We start from the raw sequence: 22,132 nt of genomic DNA, 5'->3' as shown, positions 1-22,132 counted from the left end.
CGCGCTCCGCTTTCCTGCACGTCAGACGTGTCGCTCGCTCTCAGAATCAGTCCTGTGAGCATTCAAACCCCCCTGATCTCCATCTTGAGGAGAATACTACTCCATCTGTTTCCTTTAGGAGTTTACTGAACAAAAATGGGAGAAATAAGGCTGCCAAGGCACATGTTTTTGTGGTGCCTGTCTGCTATTTATATGTTTGCCTTCGCGTCTCTGTATGTGCAGATTCCAGGTGAGTTTGAAGATTTGTTTAACTTAACCAACAGCACAAGTGCATAAGTTAAACATGCAGTAAAAATCTTTTAGACATGCATTTTAAACAGACATGCTCATCTGTGAGTACATTAGGTAAGTTTACAGTTTGTTCAAGTCTACAGGATGTTTATTCCAGTATGTTCCTTTTGGGGTACGTAGTATTGTAGTAAAGTATTTTAAAGACCCATATTTAATATGTCTTACAGAACTGTCTGTGCAAAACATCTCAGACTGTTCAGAAACGTGCAGAGTGTAAAATCAAAAATGCATGTTAAAATCAGTGAAGTCTGAATACTACAACCATACTTTCACTCAAAAGGAAATGCATATCGGAAATCATAGATGAACAAATATAAACACATTTACTATAGTATTGTCTAATAAAGGGAAGATTCTTGAAGCATCTTGGAGACGTTGTCACAGTTTGTTCTGTTTCTTCATGTTATTCCAGACAGACTGATGATGGTGAGATCAGATCTCTGTTGTCAGACTCCTTGTGCAAACACAAATCTCACTGGATTATTACAATCAATGAAAAAATGAATGTTTGGAAATGTAAACTGATATTTCCCGCTGACACACTACAGCAAAAGATAGAAATAAATGACTTAAAACCATTTTTAGCTGCTGGAAATACTAGTGTTCTATCATTTTGGCCACCACCGTGCTGTATGTCTAGCATACAGTATATGACCAATATTGCATGTTTAGCATATGTCATGTTTCTCATGTAATTTAATTTACATTTAAATTGAAATCTAAAGAGTGAGACCACATAAACAATCTGAGACCTGAAACCTGGAAATAAATTCTTGGGATTCAGAAAAATCTAAAACTTCAAGTAACACTATGACATAAATTAAATCTCAGATTCTGATTTTTAGGTCACAATTCAAAGTGTATTTTGTGTCATTGACTTTGTGCTCTGTGTCCGCCTTCAGGTCTGTATGGGAACAAGGGTGTGCTGCCGGCGCGGTGGCATCTGCGAGTGTCTGGGAAGAGTGTCGTGGAGCAGCTGAAGGATTCTCCCACGCTGCTGTGGTTCGGTCCTCGTCTGGGCTTGGACATGCAGCAGTGCATGGAGCTGCTGAGTCTGACCGGAGCTCTGCTCAGTTTAATGACTCTGGCTCTGCCAGTGCTCAGAGACTGCAGAGTCTTCCTGCTGCTCTGGATACTCAATCTGTCCCTCTACCAGGTACAGACTCCGTTCACACAGTACTGAATCCACTAGTGGTAGACTGGTAGGCAGATGCAGTTTTCACTATCTTGTGTAATGTAAAGAGAAAAGGTGGCCTGTGGCTGACAAAAAAAAAAAAAATTACCTAAAAAAACTTATGAACAACAACAAAAAAAAGATTAAACATAAATTAGTATCTGTAAACTGTATGTATATATATATATATGCACAAACTATGAATAAATCAATTGTTGAAATGTATGTAGTAATACATATTTTTATGAATTTACATAATATATTTTTTTATATATGGTTTTCATTTATTTAAAATAATTTATTCTCATTTGCTGTCTTTAAACTACATTGCATGCAAAATGTTTTAATATTTTTTTTTTTACTTTACAATTTTCTTATTGTATTTTTTATAAGATATTTTATAATATAGCATCGAATTTAATAACACACTGTAATATATAATGCTAAATTATATATAAATATTTCCAAAATTTCTCATTTGCTTTCTTTTAAACTCTTTTGTATCATATTAAGTTTGCAATATATCCAACCTGCTATTGACCATTACCTAAAAAAATAAAAAAAATTTCTGCCCAATAGGTGCACAAATACTGCTTAGCTATCTAAGCTAAGGGTGAAAACATGATTATGCTGATGTTTGCGTCGGGGTGTCTTCAAACTGGCCAGCCGCTGTCCCACCTGGTGGGGCTTGACCGGTGAGGAATCTGGAGAATATATCTGTTCTCCCGTATGTTCTGGGTGTGCTCCAGGTTCAGCATGTATCTAAAACTACTGTTTTTACAGTTTGTGAGCACAGTCTAACACACAGTGTCCCAAAATGCAGTGCTCTGGAGTTTTTTTTTCTTTTCTTCTTTTGTGACAAATGAACTGGAAGCAAAATCTATGGTTTGTGAAGTCACTGTTTTATTGAACTGACAAGAATTAAAAAATATGTTTCGGCCCCAAAACTTGCTAAATTAAACATGTTGTTTAGTCAAGACTTTCATAATCTCATTATAAATAACATTTTATATTATATTATTATTGTTTATAGTTATTTGAAAGGATGTGTCTAGCTTGAATAAGTAGGGTTTTTTTAAATAAAAGGTAGGATCTTATATATATATATATGTGTATGTGTGTGTGTGTGTATATCTATCTATATATCTTTTTTTTTTTTGAAGATTAATTACATTTATTGTATAGCTTCTTTCCATCTTAAATTTCATAATTAAACAGCATGTTAATTCTAAGATTTATTTGTTAATTCCCAATGTTTAGGTAACAGTTGTCTCCACTTTGGAATTTAAAGTAAACTTAACTTGCCTATTTATTTATTCTTTTAATTTTGTTTGTATTTGTTTATTTTCACAAGAATGTGTATTTTTACTTATTTTACATTTACATCGATGCATTTGGTAGACGCTTTTATCCAAAGCAACCAGCTTCCCCTGTTATCCGAACCCATGACCTTGTCGTTTGAGCTAAGAAATATTGTAGTTTAAGTACTAAATCTGATGGAAGTTTTGAAAGTGTTGCCACTATGCCTATATATTTTATTGTGTCTGAAAATAAAACAAATAGACATCAAACTATTCATGTCAGCTCACCTATATTCTGTTCTTGTCTCGTCAGCTTTGACCTATCACTATGAGACGCAGTGTATCCCGACCCCGCTGGCCTGGTTTGCTCATCAGCTGCCGGGGTGGTTCCAGAAGCTCAGTGTGGTGGGAACGTTTGTGATCGAGATCGCCGTTCCCTTCATGTTCTTCAGCCCTATACGAAGACACAGACTCGCCGCCTTCTACATGCAGGTGAGCGAGCGAGTGTGGTTGGTCAGAAATTGAGACGCTCCCATGAGTTTGTGCATCAGTGTGATGTCTTGGTGATGTACAGGTCCTGCTTCAGGTGTTGATCATCCTGTCTGGGAATTATAACTTCTTTAATATTCTCACCATCACCCTGTGCCTGTCTCTGCTGGATGACCAACGTGAACTTCTGGCTCCGAAGACCCACGCCAAAGACCGAGAGCAGTATGGATACGCTTACGTTAAACTAAGGTGTTTTTGAAAGAAGTCTCTTATGCTCACCAAGGCTGCATTAATTTGTTCAAAGCTATGGTAAAAAAAAAAGTATGATTCCATTTAAAAAAGAACTGTTTTCTATTTGAATATGTAATTTATTACTGTGATACAAAGCTGAATTTTCCCAATCATTACTCCAGTGTCCTTCAGAAATCAATGTAATATGCTGAAAAAAAGCCACGACTCCTTATTTTATTGTTATTTTCCAGCATCATTGCAGACTCTGTTCTCTTGGTTGGCCGTGATGTCAGAGATCAGCACATATCCAGTGGGCAGTTATGGCTGCGGCGACAGTCTCTGTTCGCCATCAGTCTGGTCAGTAAACTTCCTGTCTGTGCTGTTTTAGTGTCAGTAATATAATTATAAAGCATTTATTAATAATTTGAATTAGCTTTATAATGTTTTCTGTTTTAATTGAAGTTTTAGTCATTTTATGTTTTTTTGTTTGTTTGTTTGTTTATTTATTTGTATTTAGTTTCTATTTTTTTTATTTTTTAGGGTCCGAGCACCAATGGTGTGAGGACCCTCTTGGAATAAAAAAAAAAAATTCTGCATTTTGTCAGCTGCATGCAGTTCCAAACCTGTCTGATGAGTAAAATAGAATTAATAGTTTGTAGTTTTTCAGAAAAGTGGATGGTGACAAATGTCAAAAATGGACCATAAAAGTAGTCCGTACATCTATCAAGTCTCCATATTTAAAGTTTTCTCAAACCATACAGTAGCTTTTATGAGGAACTCAATTAAATTTATTACCAAAAATCTTGCCCTCTGCATGTTTATTCATCAAAATTTAGTTTATGCTTCCACATTTTCAATACACAGGAGAACTTCATTCTTATTTTTTTGAATGCGCTGTCCCTTTAAGTTGTTTAAAAATGATGACTCTAATAATGAAGTGTGTGTGCAGGTTCCCTACACCTACTTTGAGTATGATGCACACAGTAACCTCTGTCCTGGCGTCCGGATGGTGTTTGAGCTGACTGACCGTTACCAGCTGGTCAACTCATACGGATTGTTCCGGAGGATGACCGGCGTCGGAGGCCGTCCAGAAGTGGTCATCGAGGGCAGTATGGATCGCAACACATGGACGGTCAGTTTACAAGTATTTGAAGGAGTGTTTAGTGTCTGAATTACATCATTTAATTTAATGTGAAGGAGAGACTTCAGGGAGAATACTGGCTAGTAACTGAAGAGTTGTAGGTTCAGACATTAAATCAATTAAATATCATCTTACCAGGATCTTAAAGGTGATGTATGTAGATTCTCTGCAGCAAGGAGCGCCAAAGTTGCAAAAATATGAACTATTCAGAATTGTTCTACATGCAACAGCTTCAACATGTTATGGTGAAGTTAATCATTCAGTTGGTTAAATTAAAACTAGCTACATTTACATGCACACAAATAATCTGTTAGTAATTTAACTGATGGCTCAGTGGGATTGAAGAACTTTCAGAATCTATAATCGGACACGATTAATACGGATTGACAGAAACTAGACCATGTAAACATTTCTACTGTAAATCTAAATATATGTGACCCTGGAGCACAAAACCAGTCTTAAGTGGCATGAGTATATTTGTAGCAATAGCCAACAATACATTGTTTGAGTTAATATTATCGTTTTTTCTTTTATGCCAAAAATCATTAGGAGATTAAATAAAGGTCAAGTTCAATGAAGATTTTGTACATTTCCTTTCTTTCTTTTTTGATTAATAATATGCATTGCTAATGACTTAATTTGGAGAACTTTAAAGGCAATTTTCTCAATGTTTTCATTTGTTTGCACCCTTAGTTTCAGGATTTCCAGATAGTTGTATCTTGGACAAATATTGTTGCATCCTAACAAACCATACATCAATGGAAAGTTATTTATTCAGCTTTTTGGAAAAAAAAATGGTCCAGGGTCCCAAATATGATTGTGGTCCGTAAGTGTTTGGTGTGTTTCTATTTTTGCAGGAGATCGAGTTCATGTATAAGCCGGGGAACATGAGCAGAGCGCCCCCTGTGGTGGCTCCGCACCAGCCCAGGCTGGACTGGCAGATGTGGTTTGCAGCTCTTTGGCCGCACACACAGAGCCCCTGGTTCAGCAGCCTCCTATACAGACTCCTGCAGGGCAAGCGAGACGGTGAGACGATGTGTGTTCGCTTCTGCATGCATGAGATTTCAATGCATCCAGTGCATCAGTCTGAACAAGATGCAGTGTTTAATACTATATGTGTATGTTGAGCAGTGATCAGACTCATTCAGACAGATGAGTCTCCGTATCCGTTCAGCGAACAGCCTCCTGCATACCTCCGAGCTCACCACTACAAGTACTGGTTGAGCGAGCCCAAAGAGGACGGGTGAGTGCACACCTGTTATTTTATTTCATACATTGTATTGTATTTTTTTAAAGGAAAAAATTTGCCAATTGTAAGAAATAAAATAATTGAAAGTTTTATTTTTATTTATTGGTTTTAGTTTTAACTATTTTAGCATTTAATCTTCTCTCAAAGGAGAACACTTGCTAATCTGTTTTAAATGTTTTTAATAAATATTTTTATATTTCTTTATTCAATTGACATTTATTTTAATTCAAGTAATAATTATAGTTAATATTAATGTTTAGCCTCATTGGTTGCATTCTCTGTCTTTATGACTTGGTCACATTGGATGTGTTTGTGTGTGTTTAGGTCATATCCCCAGAGATGGTGGAGACAGGTGTACGTGGGAGTTCTATCCCATGGTGCACCTTGGTGACTCTTACCTTGAACAGATGCTGGTTCAACATGGTTTGAAGGTAAGAAACAAGTCAAAGTGCTGTCAAAAGTGAAAGTCTAATTAAATTGGGACACATGTTGAATGTCGATAACCTCTCAGAAGAACAAACAGACCTAAAGTTCACCATCTGTTATCTGCAGGATAGTTTGATTCAACAAAACAGGGTTTTTGAATCATCTTCATTGACCTTGCAAAGCATAGATATAGTGAGGACGAATCAAAATGAAACTGTCATTAAAATATTGTATTTGCACAAAAAATAATTTTGTGTGTATTTATGTGTGTGTGTATTTTTTTAGTAAACATGCACTGGTATAAGTGTTGATATTTACCAAGATTTAACTAATTTACGAGCGTTATGGTCTAGTACCTCACAATTTAAAGTAAAATTACATTTATCTTCAGTCTATATATGAAAATACGACAACAACCAAACAAATTGTGATTAAAAAAAAAAATATATATTTTTTGCACCATTTTCCCAAAACGGTGTGCTTATTTAACTGTGAATACAAATTATTTTTAATAATATTGTTAATAATAATTAAAACATTACTAAAAAAAGGAATATTACTAATATTTCACACTGAATATTTTAAAAACATGTTTTATTAATAAATTAATTCATTACATTGTGGTTTTAGTTTTAATTTCTTTTTCAATTTACCTTGCAGCTTTATACGAATACATAAGATAATGAATGAATACATAAATACACGATAAAGTATTGGATATTAAAAACAGTGTTTTTTGTTGTTGTTGATTTGAATTTCTATGCATTGGATATATTTTCTATCATTATTTATATGTATTTAATTATTTGAAGAGCATTTCAAAGTTGTTGTTTTTTTATGTCATTACTATCCATTGCTGTGATGTTTTTGATGTTCCTATCAGCTGAAGTCAAGAGAGTTGACCCTCAAATACTGTATTAATGTTTAAGCTCTACTCTCTCCATCTCACTCACAGTCAGTGATGTGTTGATTAACAAAGATTTAACAGTATTGGTTTTCTTTCTTTTGGTGTATCAGGATAAGGCTCCTCCGAGGCGCAGCTTGGATGCTTGGCTGCCACAGTTATTGCATCATGTAGGTGAACATGCCCATGAGATGCCGACTCCTCTTCTGCTCTGGACTCTCTTCAGCTCGGCCGCGACCCTGTGTCTCCTCAACTCTCTGCGATCACATGCACATCACCACCAGCACGAATCTCTCCAGAACAAACACGCAGATAAACCGACCGCAGGACCAACTCGCTCCAATGTGGAGGAAGAGGATGAGAAGAAACATGAAGAAGATGCAAAAGAGCAGGAAGAAGATGCAGCAAGTGAAGAAGAACCGAAAGTAGAAATTAAAGAGGAAGTGGACAGCCTCAGGAAAAGGAAGTGAGGTTTTTTTTACTCATCTGAGGAATTTAATTCCAGCTCAGGGTAATAACATCTTCCCCAAAACACCAGCACGTCCACCATCGTTGTCTCAAAACATTGACTTTCCTCTGTTTTCACAGGCAGGTTTGAGAGATTAGGCAGTGTAGTGATGCATGCGCATGCATCTTTCCCAGGAGTGTCCTGGATTTACCCGCCAGTTTAGCTCAACTAAACCCGACTGAAGGGCTTCACTGCAAAACAAGGGTTTTTGTTGTATGGTGTACACTAACTGCTACATATATAAATAAAAAAAACACCATGAAACCTATAACAAAACTGTATATCTAAATGCACATACTGGACCCCAGTAAACTGAAGTGAAATTAATGTTTTTAAAATCATTCTTACATAAATTACACTTTGAATCCAATGCAACAACAACAGCACAATTAAGACAAACATTCATCGTTTTCTGAACGAAGCCCAGTATGTGCAGTGCCTTACAGTATACCAAGAGTATCAGAGATATCTAGGTGCCTGAAAATACGACATTTGAAACAGTTTTCCACTTTAACTGTCATGAGGTATAGGTGGTGTAATAGAACATGAAATAGTTAATTGAACTTTAACTGGTTATGGTTTGTAATATTTGTGTATTGTATTGTAATAACATATTTGACCACTGTGATCTACAGTACAGTAGTATTGCATGTTTACTGTGATAATATAAGTGAAGATGCATCAAAAAAACACTCGGCTTTAATGTTTTGTAATATTTTTAATAAACCTATAAAATACACACTGGCACAAGCACCATTATTTCCAAAGTAATTAACATTTAATTAAACAATTTCATGTACAATTAATTTTAGATTGAATCTAATATAGTATTAAGAACGAATATATACAATACAGTGTCGTATATTAATAACTAATATTTATTTGTGTTAACTTATTTTGTTCACTTTTATGATTTTATTTTTTGAAGACAATTCCAAAGTGCCAAGATGTCAGGTGGCTTCTAATTGGCTGATTTTTTTTTTTTTGTATTGCCCACAGAGCAAAAACTATAACTAAACATGATTTGAAGTGTCATTCATGTTTGAAATAGGACCGACTGGTAGAAGAGAACAGGTTCACCAGCGCAGTATCCCGGGGCAGTACTTGTCAATCAGAGACTGATAATACGGCCTCAGACTCTCCATGTCCGGTAGTTCAGTGCTCTTGGTGTACAAATCAAACTTGCTGTCAGAGGAAAGACAAACAGACGCTTGAGAGGTCAGACCTTCAATATGTAGGTCACACAGCAGATTAAAGGGACACACAAACAAGCTCTCATTGAGAAACTCATGACATACTTAAACTCTTTGACCCAGGGCAGCATCTGCAGGTCTTTCTCGTTGCATAAGTGCATGTAGTCTCCGTCAGAGTGCCAGGGATAGAAGGAGTGGAAGCGAATCATGTAAAGACCCTGGCAGAAGAACAAAATGTTTGAAAGTGGCTTTAAAAAGCATAAATGAAAGCATATTGTTTGTGAGATTTGTTTACCTCCTCAGGGATGGTGCATTTGTTGAACTTCATTACCCGGTATAAATACTCTAGAATAGAGCAAGAAGCATTTTCATTCATCACTTAAGCGGCAAATTCACTATTCTTCAAAAGTTTGAGGTCAATGAGAAAATTGTTCTTTTTCATTTCTTTTTTTTAAGAAGGTTGCATTTATTTGAATAAAAATGCGGTAAGCATTGTGAAATATTATTAAAAGTTAAAGTAACTTTTCTGTTCAAATATATTTTAACGTTGTGAGTTTTCAGCATCATTACTTCAGTATTTAGTGTCACACGATCCTTCAGAAATCAGTCTAATATGCTGCTCAACAAACATTTCTGATTATAATCAATGTGAAAAAACGTTGTGCTGCTTAATATTTTTGTGGAAACTTAAATCTATTTTTCAGGATTCTTTGATGAATAGAAAGCTCAAAATTACCGCTTTAGTTTGAAATCAACATTACTCTCACTTCTGACACACTTGAATGCATCCTTGCTGAATAAAACTACTGTATGTTTCACCTGGCCTCAAACTTTTGATGTTTCACAGGGAGATATGTGCAAAGATCCCTCAAAGCACTCACCATCATGTCCCCAAGACATCAGGATGTTATCAAGTCCACATTTTGGTTCATAAATCCCAAATTCTGTGCTGCAATAATACATTTTTAATAAAAAATAGGTAGAATGCTATACAAAATAGTTTTACATTTTAGATCATTAAAATAAAGCTAAAAATAAAATATGAATATTCGATGAATTTATTTTTCTTTAAAGAAGTAGAAGTGTTGCCTTTGCAACTAACTGAAATGAACATTTTAATCTGGAGTATTACAATTACTAGAACTAAATTAAAGCTAAATATAATTTTTTTGAACCATTCCAAATCTAAAGATAGAAAAAATACATTTCATATAAAAATACATTTAAAAGTTCCATTAAAATGAAATGATGAGCTAATAATATATACTATACTAGTATTTAAATAGCACTGTTTTGACGTTTAGAAGATCGTACTTGAGTGCAGGGTTCTTTCCATCCGGATTGCCTTCAAACGTTAAGTTTCTGAACACTATTGAATTTTGGAACTTGCATCCCACTGGGAAGGTATCTCCAACTACAGCCCACTTGAACACACACACAGTGGCATTCTGTATATTACTGATCCCAAGGTTTTTCCACCGTGATTGGATGCTTTTTGTCTCACCTGCGGCTCCCCATACAAGGCCATGATTTTTCCGATGTCATGGATCAAACCGACTAGCTGGAACCAATCTGGAGAGAAGGTATTTTAAATACCTTTATTTGAACATTTAACCAGATATAAAAATACACAAAAAGCTTTTACATTTAGAAATGGATTTCAGTCCTGAAAGAAGCCCTGCAGGTTTGGACATAATGATCAGAAACTTCACAAAAACAACTTAAGGTATGTGTTCTTGTAAAACACAGTCTTATCTAAGTACACTAAGACGACGTCCATGACCTTTGTCCCCGCTGATCTCTCACCTTTATCAGGATGCTCTTTACGGATTCCCTCTGCAGTCTGGAAGGCATGGAAAGAGTTTGGGAAGTCAACGTCGGGGTCAGATTCATCAACAAGCTCGTCCAGGGAATCAATGTTCTTCATCATGCTCATGCTGAAGTGATTGCAGTTCGCCCATTCCTGATGCTAAAGGTCAGAGGTGAGAGGTCATGTTTAATGTTTTTGTGTTTGTAAAGGTTGTCATTTATTTGGGTCTTCACAGAGAAAATGGTCAGAATTTATGCGTAATAATATAACTTCAGTTTATAACAGTTTTTAGCACAAGCCTATTACCTAGAGCATCAATTTAAGACGTACTTAATAAATAAACATACATACATACACATGCATACGTATATAATATTATTGCAGCATTTATTTTGTGTGTGTATATATATATATATATATATATATATATATGCTTCTGTTTATGTACATTCTTGCTTTATGGTATTGATAGACCAACCTTCTGTTTGACAAAGTCCAGTGTTTGGTATGTGTGCATCAGCTTGTACGTATTAAACACACGGTCAAAGAGAGCTCCACTCTGTGTTAGACATGTACACACATCAAAATGGAAATAAGAGGGTTGTTATTAAAAGAAGTGATACAAGAAAATATGAATTAAGAATATGCATAATTCCAAGATTTACCTCAAAGTTCCTGAATTCTGATTTGTCTTTCTCATGACTGCTAGGGCGATATGCCAGAGAGGGATCTGGACCCTAGTATTAAGAGTTTGTGTGTATTATTAGATGCAACTAATTAGACTTAGTCTGCCAACTCAAAGAGAGACACAGTCTGTTTTCTGCATTGCTACAGTAAATGATCAAAAATGATTATTCATGTGTTATTCCTACAATTCGGTTTTACACACCATTGAGGAAATTCTAAAGCATGTATGTAATTAATAGTCTGAATGTCAGGTACATACCAGGTTCACCACCCTCATGATTCAGCTGAGATGGTGTTGTTGTTGAAGAAGGAGTATGTTGTGTGTCTGGTGTCTCTGAATGCTCTATTTATCAATGCTGCACAGATGGGGTCTCTGAACTGTAGTAGGAAAACTAGTAACACTTTAACTTTCTCCACTTTGCTTTCTCTGAAGCTTCCAGGGGTCCTTCCGTGTGTGTTTGCGTGATTGAGTGCTCAGTACTGAGATATCTTGTCCCAAATACAGTCTGGTTCAGAAAGGACACAGTGTCAATACAGTGACTAAGGGGTTTTGGTTTAATAGTCATTTAGAGTGTGAGTGAGTTACTTCATTACTATACTATACCATTATATTAATATATTTGTTTTAATGTGGTTTTCAGAATTTTTCTTCTTTTTGGTAGGTTTTAGTTTTTATGTGAATTTTCATTGTATTTTCCATATCAACACAATAAATCAAAGTAAAATATATTTAGCTAATTTCTGAATAATATTATCTCCCCTAAAGATTACGATTTTTTGATTTCTTTAACACAATGGCTTCAATGCTTGTGTTTAAAGAGTCTCATTTGTAAATCATCTCTAATCAGTTTTATTTGTGCTTCACCAGAACATTCACAACCTTCAGATTGGTGTCCTGATAACAGAGATTCTTTGAATTTGACTTTGTAAATATTGAGCTGAAGCACAACGGTACATTTTGGGGAACTTTAATGATAGTCTGTATGTTTGTTTGTAGGCAGAGATGATGTATAGTCTAGTGTGTGTGTGTCCTTTTGTGTACAGTACACCCCTAATTTTTATTGGCTGATAGTTTGAGTCCACATGTCATGAATTCACAATGGAAAGTTAAAAACAACTTGCAATTTTTCTATATATTATAGTAGATGTTTAATTGAGAATAACGCAGCAGCAAAAGTTGACCCAACCAATCCAATGAACTGTATTATAACACCCATACTAACTTTGTGTAATGTTTCAGGTCTGCAGCCAGCAGGTGGGGCTCTAACTGAAAACCCTCCTGAATGAATGTCACACAAGGACAATGTTGTAAGAAGGGGTTTGCGTTGAGGTAAGAGAGAGACATGTGACTCTTTTATAAGCCTTGCTTCCAGTAAGTAAAAAGCACTATATGTCAAATGAATAGTAGGCTATGTCTGAAATTCAGTATTAGTATAGTAACAATAGGCAACAATACCCAGGTTGCCTACTAATAATACTTTCATTTAGCAAGTATGTGACAGTAAATACATTTATAATCTTACAAATGATTTCTATTTAAAATAAATGCTGTTCTTGTTATTCATCAAAAAATCCAGAAAAAAAGAGTATGGGTTCCACTAAAATGTTAAGTATCACAACTGTTTTCTTTTCAGCCTTGAGAATAGCAGGTAATGATTCTTGAGCAGCAAATCAGCATGTTAGAATGATTTCTGAAGATAATGTGACACTGAAGACTGGAGTAATGATACTGAACATTTCTTCTTTGATCACAGGAATAAATTACATTTTAAAATATATTCAAACCTTATTTAATTATAATAGTTTTACTGTATATTTATTCAAATAAATGCAGCATAGTGAGTAGAAGAGACTTTCACAAACATTAAAAAAATCTTTCCACCCCCCAAACTTTTGTCAGTGAATGTCAACAATTACAAATTGGTGCATTTGATCATATTTTTTAATCATATCTCTGATTTTATGAAAGCAGTAAGCCAGCCGAGTCCATGTGTTGCATTGATTTAACCACATTGTTTTTGGGTCGTGCTGAGCTATTGATAACACCACAGGTGTCGCTCTGACTCAGGTCACAGAGGCAATGATCTGTGCATGTACTACATGTGTTTGCATTTTATTACAGCTGCCCACATGACACTAACAAACAAAACAATAACCCTTTGCATTTGTTTATTGAAACCGCTAAATCATATTAAAATACACAGCACTGACACATAACTACAAACATTCAGTCATATACACTTGCAAAATATTTACACAATCTTTTGTTAACTTAGAATTAAATAACATCTCTTCCATTCAAGTCAATGGCATTAAAGAAGGTGATGATCATGTTGCTTTTAAAGTGCTTTATGTTTAATAGCAACATTTGACCTATATGTGAACATAAGGAAAGCAGACATTCCACCACTGACACACTATAACAAACTGAAGATGTGTGTGTGTGTGTTTTGCCAGTGTTTATATTTGTCTCCCATGTTTTATTTGTATTTGTGATTTTATGTTGTGAGACTGGCATGTGCGACATACACGATCAGTCAGTGTTGAAAGTTTGACGTTTTAAAAGTTTAAATGGGAATATACAGTGGTCCCGCAAGGTAAGTGGACACTTAAAGTGACTGTGTGTAATTTTATGAAGTGAAAATACTTTCTCCAATCCTAGTGTAAAGTGCAGAGACAGCTAGAAGTAAGACTTTCATTTCCCTGAAGAGTGTAAACAGTGTGTGTTTGTGACGCTTGTAACATTACTCTGTTGGTCTGAACGACCCAACAAGTTGACGTCGGCTCAGCCAATAGTGTGAGTTTGGGGCGGGACTATCTGTTTGTCTAGCCAATGGCTGATGGGAGGAGAGCGCCGGAAACCTGTTTAAAAACAGTTACTGTTAAGATGACCGAATGGTATCTGCAAGAAAATGATGAGCTTTTTCTCAGAACTAACTGCAATTTTTGGAGCATTTTGCAATTTTAAATATCTTTGAACAACTTAAAATTTAAGTTATTCACTGAAAAAATCTTTCTTTTAAATAACCACTTGGTTTGATATTTTATCTAATGCAGTTAGATTCATAAATAAGTACAGCTTAACTGTCCAAATGCAGGATGTTTACTCTTAAGGTGTTCCCACTGAAGCTCTGTTGGGCTTAAGGTGGCTCAGTCAAGGGCGATTTGTCCTGGTTCGAGCGCGAGAGACAGTGTGGGATTACTGTTAAGATAATGAATGTTCAAGTCACTTCATTACAGAAGGGCATGAAGTATCAGAAGGGGGAAATTTTAAGACTTTCTTCTGAATTTGACCTTTAGTAAAGGACAACTGATTGTTAAAGGGAGACATATAATGTGTACAATTATATTCTCTTCCCTGAGATCCACTAAGTTTTTTTTTTTAGTAAGTAGTGTTTTCTATTGGCTCCAAAGTTGCATTACTGTACTTTAAGTCATTAAAGAGATTCATGAAACAATCCATGCTGAAATGAAAACTCAGACTGTTCAGGTCTGAAAAATAAACTTCAGACGTGTCTGCAGAGCTGTAGGTGCTACACACAGTGAGGTTTCTTAAACTTCCCCTTGCTCCCGTTATTTAGGAGTGATATACTGCTCCATATGAAAAGCCAGGCCAAGTTTCTGAAGATTTACATAGAAGCTTGCAGGTTAATGTTGGCGATCATAGCTTATGTTAATGTTAAATGACGTCAAAGTTGCAGAAGTTCATAACGAGTTGTTCTTGTTTCAGTAAATGCTTGTTTGGGGAAAGGAGTTTAGAGCTCATTAAATTACTCGTTTATTTCAAAAGATCAAGAGAATTCAATTTCTCGTGACAGGACGCCTGTAAATTGTTAATTGGTCTCCCGCTGGTGTCTGTGGTCTTCTGTAGTCACATTTTTGGATAGATTTTTACTGTGAGTTCATTCATAGTCTTATCCATAACTATGTGGACTTCTGGGATTGATTGGTGCGTCTTGCCGTCCACTGTGGCCTTTCAGCTGATAGAGACGGTGGCTGAGGTTTTGTACCTGACATGTGCCGAGGATGCATCCCACACGCATCAGCTGACCCTGCGGGTGACCTCTGAGCACATGGCGACGTTCTCGGAAATGTTCCCTGTTTTGATTGGCCAGTGTGTTGGCCTGTTTCGCCGGGGGTCCTTTATGCAGGAGGGCCCTCCAGACCGCACGGCGCTCTCTTGCCCCGGCACTCGAAGCTATTGAAGGAATGGTGATGGTTTCCATGGCATTACCACCCCGTGTTTCTGGAAGCTTCCCGGGTTTGCTGGGAAAACTCGATCTGGTGAGAGAAAGAGGAATCGTTTGGTTGACCACCAGCGAAGCGCATATATGCATGCATTGTCTAGATCTATTTAAATACATCATTCAGACATTCACATAGAAGCTGACGTAGTTTAAGTATTAAATAAGAGGCTTGGCAGCATTAGGACCATTTTAGTATCTGAAGCCTGTTATTAATCAAGCACTTCTCTGGCTCTAGTCCGAGTTATTTGTGGCATGCACTAATATTCCCTCACTCTAGGACATGCACACTTCACGTGCTGCCCTGTCTTCAGTCTGGCTCCTCAGGAGACATTCAGATAATTCGTTTTTTGTTAGAATATTGGTAAAAATGAAACCGTAGGGATGTAAAATTGTTAGACCGGGGTCTCTGCACTGTGTTGGAGGGATTCTGTGACTGTTTGGCACTATATTTGCTATTAATTTAGTTATTTTATATGTAAATCAGTTATTTAAGGTGAAGTTTGTCACTACACTGTATAAAATTATTTACCGAAGTTATAGAAAAAATACTATGTTTTTTTGGTTGAAATTTTATTAATTTAATTTGATGTTTTTTGTTTGTTTCTTTGTAATTCTTTGTGATTTCTGAGTTAAAATAGTTTCAAAGCAAATTTTTCAGCAGCACATTAATTGCCGGAGTAATATTATTTTTCAGATAAAAGCCAAACATCTGCATTATTCGTCCAGTCAGGTTGAGCCAGACACTCACATGTCAGACTGCTTAAACACCTTTGACTTGTGCTTTGTGTTTTCTAGCTCATAAATAAACTGGCACTAATACCCATCATGCACCTGGCAGAGATCGACATCCCTTCCAAACCTGCAGGTGAGGGAGATTATGTGAGATTTTCTTTTTAGTAAATGTTTGTACTGTAGTTTTTCTGAATTGTTAGCTGTTTGTGCTGCATTTGTTACATGTATTTGTATTTTATTTATTTATGTTTGTAAACTTAACATTAATAACAAATGTTACTACTCTGGGTATCTGTATGTGTGTAATTGTTAGTGGGTGTCATAGGCTGTGTTTACGTTGAGCATTAGTGTGGGATATAGGGTAATACTTTAAATCTAATCTGAATCAGAATGTTTCTGAACAGGATTAGTCTGAACTGGCTGTAGCATAACACACAAAATCACTTTCACTGATTACACAAAGTTTCAAAAACACTTCTGATCACTGCCTCTCAGCGGTTTCTGATCATACGGAGCATTTAATGGTGTGGTTATAACACGGGTCCACTGGAAACCTTTGTTTAGAGCTTGGTTTGAAGACTATGATCCTATACTCGTTAAATTTCTGTACACTTTAAATTTGGTTTCATAGAATTTAGTATTTTATAGTTGTATGCAGCAAAGATGCATTAAATTATTCAAAAGAGACAGTAAATGCATTTATAATGTTTATAAACTTTCTATTTCAAATAAATGCTTTTTTTTTACTTTCTGTTCACCAAAGAACCCTGAAAAACAAATCTATCATGGTTTCCACAAAAATATTAAGTGGCACAGTTTTTAACATCGCAAATCAGCATATTAGAATGATTTCTGAAGAATCATGTGACACTGACAGGAATAAATTACATTTGAAAAGATATGAAAATAGAAAACCGTTCTTTTAAATTATAATGTTTCACAATAATACTCTTGTTTGGTTAAATAAATGCAGGCTCGAGGGGCATTAGAGACATAAATAAAAGATCATTCATAATTGGTACTGTAATACTATGATGAAATTGTAGCAATTTATATGTTGTTTAAGTCTTTTAGGAGCCAAACGGTGTAGTTATAGTATCTGCTAAACTTGGGTTATACTATGCAAAATTGAAATGGGACTGACGTAGACAATTTATTACATGCCAGTCAGATTTAAACTCCCTTCAGCTGCACGAGCACCACTGCGGGCAGCTCCTGAATGGCTGGCATTACGCGTGTGTTGAAGCAGTTCTAGTGAGTCTGTAGCAGAGCCGGAGATGTGGGACCACCGGGGCTCAGAGTCAGTACAGGTCTCTGTGTGTGTGTGTGTGTGTGTGTGTTTGCGGGTGTACCACTTGCTTGTACATCTCATTAAATGTGGGCCAGAGTCAGAAAGACTGAACAAACTCGGAATCATTGGAGTTTCCAAAACACACTCCTCATTTAACATGCACTACACACACTGCTTACAAACAAAACACACACTGCTTTGTGCTTTAACTCTTGTGAAGGTCACCATCAGCCTAAATGCTGTCAAGCCTTTCCTAAACAACACACACACGTCATTAAGAGCTTTTACACTGTGTTAGCTTGATTATTTTTGTGGCTCAGAAATTGGTCTGTCAGTCTGTCATGCTGGCTGTTCTATCTGTTGTTCTGTCTTTCTACTGTTCGCCGTTTTATCTATCTACTGTTCTATCCGTTGTTCTGTTTTTCTACCCATCATTCAACCGATCGCTTTGATCTATCATTCTATAAACCCTTCAACTTGAAGACCTTTACAAAAAATGTAAACAATTATTTTAGCCAACATTTAAAAATGTGTTATATACTGTATATATTTTTATATTTTAGTTATTTTCAATTCTACATTCTTAAGTTCAAATTCAGCATCATGTTTGGTGGCACAGTTCAAATTTAATTCAAATGCAGGAGATCTTTTATCGGTGAACTCTTTCCTTTGATCTTGTTTCAAGTTCTATAATTTTCTTTATTTTCTTTTATTTTTATTATTTTTATTTTTATTTTTTACATGTACTTTGTAATTGGTTTCCTTTGCATTATCATGATGAAATCTGGCTACATATCTTAATTAGTTTGACACCCTTTGTTGCAGTTTGATTAGATAAGCAACGCCCCTATGCATCATAAATGTACACTGAATTGAGATCAGGCCGTCCCAGCATAAGCCCTTCTAAGCCTCTGCCCCAAGCTAAAGTCCTACTGTTTCACTGCTTCATTCATACACTTCTGTCTCAGGTGCTAGATTACACACAACACACACACACACACACACACACACGTGGAAGACAGCACACAGGGTGAAGAGTCTCTTGGATTGTAGAGGACGAATAGGAGACATATTGTGATGTTTTATTCTGAACACTAGGAGGAAGTCTGGAAGTTTCAGGTTGAGAGAGAGAAAGAGATTGTTGAGAAGCGTTCCCACATTAGAGCCCTGCATGGGGTCTGAGAGAGATGTAAGCATGCACAAATACCAATCTTAATCACACAAACTGTTAAGAATGATGTTGCAATCCAGTCTCTGATAGGCACATTTTTAAAAACATTGCTAAAGGGGCTAATTTGTGGGGGGCTGCTTAAATCCACCTTACATAAATTCATTGTGCCTTTGCGCGAGTGTGTGTGCAAAAGAGGATTTAATTTCCAGTCGAACATTAAAGTCCTAAATCACTAGGTGTTTGTGTTTGTGACCTCACACCGTCTGTTTGACCTTTTCTCACATTAGGCACACACTGCGTGTTCAGATTTATTCACTTTTGAAGGCCACAGACTCATTGTTCAGTGGAGGAGCGAGCCTCTGCCCACCAGCAGGGGGCGACACTGAGATGGTGTTCAATCAAGCTTTGAGCTCAGAGGTGACATCATTACAACACCCACACCAACAGCTGAAGTGACCCTCAAACGGTGTTTGCACACTGATACCAATCAAATTTAAAATGAATTATATTAACAAATAGTGCTTTTCAGCATATTTTAGCAATTGTTAAGTGACTGCTGTAAGTGCTTTATATATGAAATCAGTTCCTCAACCAAAAGCCAGTGTTTAAATACTAGTGTGTTCATTTTGCAACATTTCTATTATTATATCTATTGTTTTACCATTTATAACCTGCATTTTGTGAAAATTTTTGCTTAAAGTGTGCTCTTATGAAATTAATGACACTTAATTCAATACTTTACTGTTAAATTGCAGTAAATATAATGCAGTTTCATGCAGCTATGTGGATTATGTTGTATGCATGATTCAGTGTTGCATCTTGCAAGTCAGAGTTAGAAATAGCTTGATCCATATCATGACTAAGCGGTCACGATGGGGAAATCTGAGAAACTACGTTACAGGTGGCACGTCTCTCTTGTGCACACTGTGCCAAATGCAGACAGTCAAGTGACGAACTACAGGTCACACACACACACACACACGTGGCAAGCCATTTGAACATATATTCTGCAACAACTATGTATTGTTGTTACTAGTTTTATTAATCTTCAGTTATACTAGTAAAGTATCCCAATAGTGACTAATATTGTTTCCAATTTCACTAGTACCCATTCTTTAGATACTAATACTTCAATAGTGACTAGTATTAAATTATTCATTTGTACTTGATCTTTACATACTATTACCTACATTTCTTTGCTATAGTCACTATATCAATAGCATCTAGTATCATTATTCAAGCTTGGTAATATTTATTTTTAGCAAAATAGTATTGTAGGGTTAATTCAGGATAATTAGCCCATTTTTCCAGCCATCTAATTGGAAACAAGTGTCCCAATTTACCTCAAGTCACACCACCTATTAATATTTCATATTATACTAAATACAATTGCTATAAAAACTACTGAACTACTTGACAAAAAAAGAAAAAAAAATTACAACACTATTAGATTACTTAGAAGCAATTCAAAATAAGTATTACTAACAAATATGGTCAATTCTAACGATAGATACAAGTAATGAATGTTAAAATGGCTTGCCATGAACATACATACTTCAACTTTAACTTGGCAAACTATATGATGTCTGCATTGTGTCTGTTTATATAAGAGTAGCCTTATGGTAACACACTTTACAGAAAGGTTTCATTTGTTTGCATTAATTAATGACAACTAACGTTGAACCATAAATCTACAACATTTATTAATTATAAATGTTAATTACAACTTTTGATTTTAAAAATGCATTAAAAGCTGTATATTTAAAATTAGTGAATGCACTGAACTTTAATGAACAACTGTAGCTTATTAATTAACATTATCAAAGATTAATAAATGATATAAATACAGGGAATGCATTAACTAATGTTTAAAATTAAGATTTTTTTTTTTTTGCATACGAATAATGCGCACAAGCTCTACAAAAACCTTTCCAGGCCTTAGTGGTGGTAATATTAAATACTGAGAATATCGATCATAGTGTTTTTTCTAATGTATATCTATAGAGCATCAGTAGATGCGATCGCGTCCGAGTTCTCTCACCTGTTGCTCAGCGGCAGCGCGAGTGTTTGCAGAGGCAGCACAAACACACAGACGAGCAGCAGAGATCTCATCATCTTCTACAGTCCCAGTCAGTTATGTTGAGATGATGTTCCTCAGCTCAGACAGAGACGCGCAGCTGTGAAGGAGTAGAGAGAAGAGGAGAGAGTCTTCTCTTACAAAGTCCGAACGAAAAGCTACTTTTAAAGACTGAAAAAAAACTTGTTCACTACTTACTTTAAAAACACACTGAGTTGAGGACACCGACGTATCCAGTTCATATCATAATATTAATTCCACAACGGTTTAAAGCTCCTGTGGGTGAAGGACTTAGATTTGGCTGGAGAAACTCTCAGTGCTGACTCAGAAAACTTGAGTGTGTCATGGATGGAGCAGATGCTTAAATACCGAGAGGGAGGAGACTCGGATAACTGACACTCCACATGCTGCACTTTATTATCCTCCTTTCAGAAACGAATTAATTTCATATCACCGACACCGTTGATGACTGTGTGTTTGCTATTGATATTTCTTAAACTCCACGGGCAGCTGTTTTTCGTGCTTTATTTTAGAGAGCACCTCTTTTGCTATTTTCTACCATATGGAATGAGTGGGGGCGTGGCCAATATGCTAATGTATGATAATACGTATAACGGTACTGTATACATATGTATCACTTTTTTCATATTCATATTCACTATGTTGTTATATGTAATAATATATAACAAAAATTACATGTATTTTATATATAAAAAAAAAAATTATATATATATATATATATATATATTTATATATATATATATATATATATATATTACTCTGATCTTCAAAGTCATAATGTTTTTCACCATTCGGCTATATATATATAATATATATAATATATAACATTCGAGAGATAGAATGTTGTGGTAAAATATTATTTCAATTGGTCAAATTAATGTGTTTTGTGCACAAAATACAATATTTATTCAATATTCAAACCCTATCTGGCTCTTGGTCCTGGTCTTTTTTTATTCAGTTATATTTTTATATAGGAAGATGATACTTTTGTAGGGATGCTGGTTCTCGAGGGAAAGTGTTTCAAGCATGTTAAGCTTACGTCAGGCCTTTAACTTATGTGTCATGATATAAAAATATAATTGTGCTGTCAGGTGTGACAGTGGCTTATTATAAAGGTCAGAGACAATATCAGAAGTGTGTGTTTGGTTTTCTAGAGCTTACTGTGTCCTGTGCTCTTTTAAAGAGGATT

General features: G+C 35.7%; 3 protein-coding genes across 3 annotated transcripts; 1 reads left to right on the top strand and 2 right to left on the bottom strand.

Annotated features, from left to right (window-relative positions):
- The first annotated feature begins 66 nt into the window (after positions 1-66).
- lmf2a (lipase maturation factor 2a) lies at positions 67-7,676 on the top strand. Its single transcript, XM_059507044.1, is given in 12 exon segments — positions 67-229; positions 1,194-1,447; positions 2,103-2,160; positions 3,080-3,258; positions 3,341-3,504; positions 3,738-3,843; positions 4,394-4,618; positions 5,485-5,653; positions 5,759-5,870; positions 6,201-6,236; positions 6,238-6,307; positions 7,320-7,676. Coding segments are annotated over 12 exon segments (1,824 nt in total). The 5' UTR covers positions 67-135.
- Positions 7,677-8,627: 951 nt separating this feature from the next.
- On the bottom strand, positions 8,628-11,812 carry miox (myo-inositol oxygenase). Its single transcript, XM_059506867.1, has 10 exons — positions 11,664-11,812; positions 11,383-11,454; positions 11,196-11,276; positions 10,714-10,876; positions 10,412-10,479; positions 10,222-10,331; positions 9,789-9,856; positions 9,203-9,252; positions 9,013-9,125; positions 8,628-8,899 (listed from the first exon to the last, which is right to left on the bottom strand). Exons 1-10 carry the CDS (start codon positions 11,679-11,681, stop codon positions 8,791-8,793), a joined length of 852 nt encoding a protein of 283 aa, XP_059362850.1. The 5' UTR covers positions 11,682-11,812; the 3' UTR covers positions 8,628-8,790.
- A 2,054-nt stretch (positions 11,813-13,866) lies between these two features.
- On the bottom strand, positions 13,867-21,027 carry LOC132101988 (protein ADM2-like). Its single transcript, XM_059507199.1, has 2 exons — positions 20,887-21,027; positions 13,867-15,685 (listed from the first exon to the last, which is right to left on the bottom strand). The coding sequence occupies exons 1-2, from the start codon at positions 20,958-20,960 to the stop codon at positions 15,319-15,321; spliced, it is 441 nt and encodes a 146-aa protein (XP_059363182.1). The 5' UTR covers positions 20,961-21,027; the 3' UTR covers positions 13,867-15,318.
- Positions 21,028-22,132: the final 1,105 nt, after the last annotated feature.

This window comes from Carassius carassius, chromosome 23 (assembly GCF_963082965.1).
Source record: "Carassius carassius chromosome 23, fCarCar2.1, whole genome shotgun sequence".
NCBI classification, from domain to species: Eukaryota; Metazoa; Chordata; class Actinopteri; order Cypriniformes; family Cyprinidae; genus Carassius; species Carassius carassius.
This window is presented reverse-complemented; position numbering and strand designations above follow the sequence as displayed.